Below are 4,682 nucleotides of genomic sequence, written 5' to 3' on the forward strand. Positions count from 1 at the left end.
AGCAGGCAATGAATCTGACGTATCCACAAATGTTCAATAAAACAGGTTGATAAATACTCCCTCCATTCCTAAATATATGATGTTTTGGTAGTCCAGAACATCATATATTTAGGAATGGAGGGAGTACACTTACTTGTATGCCAAGGGAGATACAATAACCATCAGGAAAGGCTACAAACTTTGATACTGAGAGCACCTAGTTCATGAAGAAATGAAAAGTGGTAATCTCAAGCTACTAAGTCATTCATTGATCCTCCATATATGCCCAATTTTATCATGGTTTTTTTAGCAACAAATACACATCAATCTGAAAACGCTTGTACCCGGCTACTAAAGGTGAAAGTGGCAGGATAATTTTTTTGGCCGAAATCTATTTTGAATTCAGGGGCATTGGATATCAGAAAAGATTTTTTGTTCATGAGCACAATCCGATCCGACTTCTAGTCCGGTTGAAAGGAGTGTGTTTTTTCTAGACGGATAAACCGACCTTCACATGCCACCACCGACAGACAGACGTCTATTTTTGTCTTTATATTTCACTTTTTTTCGTTTATGTGTGCAAGCTTATCCGGCGGAAAAACAAAAATGATGCTATTTGGCATATACACTTTGCAACAGCCTCTGTTAACGTTTTTCTCAAGTTGCCCATTCATCTGAATGAACTAGTAATCTAGTAGACAAACCGTAGGGAGAAAGCGAAGAGGAAAAAGAAGGCGTCCAAATCCACAGGCGCGACCGCGACCCCGGAACGGCCGGCAAAAGCGACCGCGCCACCGCTTCCCCTTCCCCGCCGCCTTTGCCCGCCCCGCAAGCTTCCTCCTCCCCTCTCACCCCACGCTACCAACTCGCCAGGTCTCCCCAATCCTGCCCCAGCACGTCCAGATCGGCAAGGCCAAACAGACCGAGGCGACGCACCACCTCCGGCGGTGCGCTGCGGCGCTCGACCGGCCGGCAGCGGGATGGCGTACGTGGACCACGCCTTCTCCATCACCGACGAGGACGACCTGGTGGGCGGCGCGGCGGGGGGCCGGCCGCGCGGCGCGCCGGTCAAGGAGATCGCCTTCGCCGCCGCACTCCTCGCGTTTGGCGCGCTCGGCGTCGTCGCCGGCCTCGTCATGGCCGCCCACCGCGTCGGCGGCGACCGCTCCCACGGTGAGACCGATATCTGTCCCCCTATCTATCTACCCCAGATTCACTATCGGGAAAAAAAAGGAGAATCTAGAATTTGTAGTTGCTTTGTTGAGAGTTGGGTGATGAACTGGGGAACTCAGAGAGGGAGGGGTTCCCCCGTAAAAAAGCACCTTCACCCCATTATTTATACTTTGAATTTTTGAGATAGATCAAGCTATTCATTTCTAATGCTGGCCTGAATAAAAATCGAAAATCCTAGAGTTTTCCATGTCTGGCTGAACTACTTGTTTTTGTTTGTTAGTTTATTATTAAGCCCTTCTATAGATAAGGTATTTGGTGTTATGGGGCTGCTAGAAGGAGGGCGCGAGAGGGCCGGCCGGGGGCCTTTTGCCCACAGCCGGGCAAGATGGGAGGGATTTCCTTTTTAATTCTTGCTTGATTAGATCGATACATCTCCTCTCTTTATATAGAGAGGTTTACTTGACTCCCAAGTAAGGCTTACTTGACCCCTAAGCAAGCGACCCTTATCTCTAATTAACTCTAAGATTAACGGGCTATACCGCCAGCCCAGGCCATTAGGCCCATTACATACTCTAACACTACACCCCATCTGGACATGCAGCTTGTCCTTGAGCTGCAGCCTAACCAACTTATAACCATGACTTGACGCAATACAGACCTAACACCTGAAAACAAGCCTTTTACATCTCGGCTTGTTTTATTACCCTCAACCTGAAATGGACTGGGATGATTTATTTTGGACCTCTTAACAAAAAGTGGATACCATCCGCACGTCGGACGTGCACGTGTACATCCACCTGGATCCCATGGACACCATCTGGACAAAAGGAGTGCATGTATATGGCCACCTGGAAGTGGTCGCAAGAGCGACCAGCAGAGGCGCCCTCGCGGCGGCCGGCGGCGGAATGCAGTGCTGCTACGCGGTGCGCTCTTGTCGGTGACACCATGCCTTCTCCCCGCCGGACGGTTGTTGGTCGGCACCGCACATAGAAGAGTGGAAGGCTGTCGATGGAGAATGGCGAGGAGGGGTGTGCCTCCCCAACCGCCGATGTCGCGGACTTTGAGGGCACTGTCCGTGGGGAAAACAGCATGCCCAAGATCCCCGACGCAGCAGACGAGATCGAGGTCCTTTGCGCAGCGAAGCGCAACTGGGAGGAGCGGCAGCTGCAGACCACGCAACTCCCGCACATGCTGACGCGCTAGGAGGCCGCGTGCAGCAGCCTGCAGCCTCACCGCCGCCGACACATGGCGGGTAGTGATCCAAGCTGGAAGCGGTGACGGCGACGGCGGGAACTTGATCTGCTGGATGGGGACGCCCTGGGGAAGCGGTGATGGCGACGGCGGGGACTTGATCTGGTGGATCGGGACTCCCGTCGGTGCGGTCGATGCGGGGCCGGAGCTGACCGGCAATGGCTGCTGCAGTTGCAGCGGCTGCTGCGGTGAAGTGCCGGGCGCGGAGGAGGTCGCCAGGAGCGGTGGCTGCCACTGCAGCCAGGGCGGGGCAGTGGTGGCGGTGGATGGCAGCTGCTGCAGCGGCCCGGTGAGCGCGGCGGAGGCCACCTGGTGCGGCAGCTGCCATGGTAGCCAGGACGGGGCGGTGGTGGCGGTGGATGGCAGCTGCAGCGGCTGCTGCAGCAGCCCGGCGAGCGCGGCGGAGGCCGCCTGGTGCGGCGGCTGCCACGGCAGCCAGGACGACGCGGTGGATGGCAGCTACAACGGCTGCTGCAGCAGCCCGGCGAGCGCGGCGGGGGCCGCCTGGTGCAGCGGCAGCCACGGCGGCACGGTGGCGGTGATGGGCGGCGCAGCCGGGTGCGGTTCGTAGGACCCGGCCAAGAACAGGTGGATCTCCTGGACCGCCTGTGTTAGGTCCCGCAGCACCCCGGACACCTCCTCCGGGGTGAGGACGACGGGGGCGGGCGTGACGGAGGATCCCGGCGCGGGCAGGAGCGGGGCGACGGTCGTGGTGGTCGCCGGAGACGACGAGGTGACCGGCAGCGGAAGAGACGGGTTGGGCGGCGGTGAAGACATGATCGAACCGAAGCTAGCTGATACCAAATTGTTATGGCGCTGCTAGAAGGAGGGCGCGAGAGGGCCGGCCGGGGGCCTTTTGCCCATGGCCGGGCAAGATGGAAGAGATTTCCTTCTTAATTCTTGCTTGATTAGATTGATACATCTCCTCTCTTTATATAGAGAGGTTTACTTGACTCCCAAGTAAGGTTTACTTGACCCCTAAGCAAGCGACCCTTATCTTTAATTAACCCTAAGATTAACGGGCTATACCGCCAGCCCAGGCCATTAGGCCCATTACGTACTCTAACATTTGGTTATGAAAGATCATAGAAAAGAGAGATCTAGACTTTACTAATAAATTTGAAAAAAGGGGCCAAATGAACCAAATGTACGAAGAAAATGAACCACCGTGTGTTGTCGTAATTCGTTAACTCCCTGAGCTGTTTTGGATGCCAGACTGAACAGAAGAAAAATCAATCAGAACTCAGAACAAATACGGGCTGAGAAACCATCAATCAAATGTCTTTCTGTTGCGTTGGCTCCACTATGCGTAGTAGTTAAGGATACCTGTTTCATAAACGAAATCAAAGATCATCTGTACAGATTATAAATGCAGAATCATGTATGATGGAATTGATATTACAAACTTATGTCATGCTTATTGGCACTCAATCCCAGCAGTGTGCCAAAGCCCACATGTAGCAAAGTGTTAGGAAGTTCTGAAGAGGCATTTTTGTTCGTTTCAATCCGTAGATATGTCAAGTCCTTTTGCACAATGTTGGTAAGCGCCTGATGCATACAACTTCAATTTGTAAGGCAGGGCTAATAGCAGCATACCTACTTACGGACGGTTGTTGCAGCTTGAAGATATTTTCAGGGTGCATGAGTGTTAGGTCGTTAACTTGCTCCAGAGTACCGATCACTCAATATCTCTAGCTGTTCCTGATGTATGTCTCTGTTCTTCTGGATACAGGGATTTTCTTTACAGTGCTGGGCGTAGTGATGTTCATCCCAGGATTCTACTACACAAGAGTAGCGTATTATGCTTACAAAGGGTACCAGGGCTTTTCTTTTGCCAACATCCCTCCCATCTGAAGCAGCAGTGGCAGAACCTGGTTGGACCGTCTCGTCCAGTGACCCCTTCTTATAAAAATGTAAACCTGTTTTTCTTATTCTTTAAACCCCTTATGTAGATTGTAGTAGTTGTTATACTTGTACATATAATAACAAACAACTGAAATAATGAGAAACCATGACGATATGGTTGTTTCACATGATAGCTTGTTAATTGTGTGATTATATATGATTGATGAAAGGGCTTCTCTTGTCGATATCACCCAGACAGTTTGTTGTGATGCTGCTCTGTCTGTTGGTTCTTCGGATTATCAAAACTATTTTTTCAGATAAGCTTGTCCTTGTTTTAGTGGGATATATATCTAGCAGGAGGGCTATTTCGGAAAGCTTATCCAGGTTGCTACTCGAGTGTACTGGGCTGGGTTGTTTACCCATCAGTAAATATC

General features: G+C 51.8%; 1 protein-coding gene across 1 annotated transcript; it reads left to right on the top strand.

Moving 5' to 3' along the window:
• Positions 1-717: 717 nt before the first annotated feature.
• Positions 718-4,421, top strand: LOC125522644 (transmembrane protein 230-like). Its single transcript, XM_048687692.1, has 2 exons — positions 718-1,152; positions 4,136-4,421. The coding sequence occupies exons 1-2, from the start codon at positions 960-962 to the stop codon at positions 4,255-4,257; spliced, it is 315 nt and encodes a 104-aa protein (XP_048543649.1). The 5' UTR covers positions 718-959; the 3' UTR covers positions 4,258-4,421.
• Positions 4,422-4,682: the final 261 nt, after the last annotated feature.

This window comes from Triticum urartu, chromosome 7 (assembly GCF_003073215.2).
Source record: "Triticum urartu cultivar G1812 chromosome 7, Tu2.1, whole genome shotgun sequence".
Lineage (NCBI taxonomy): Eukaryota > Viridiplantae > Streptophyta > Magnoliopsida > Poales > Poaceae > Triticum > Triticum urartu.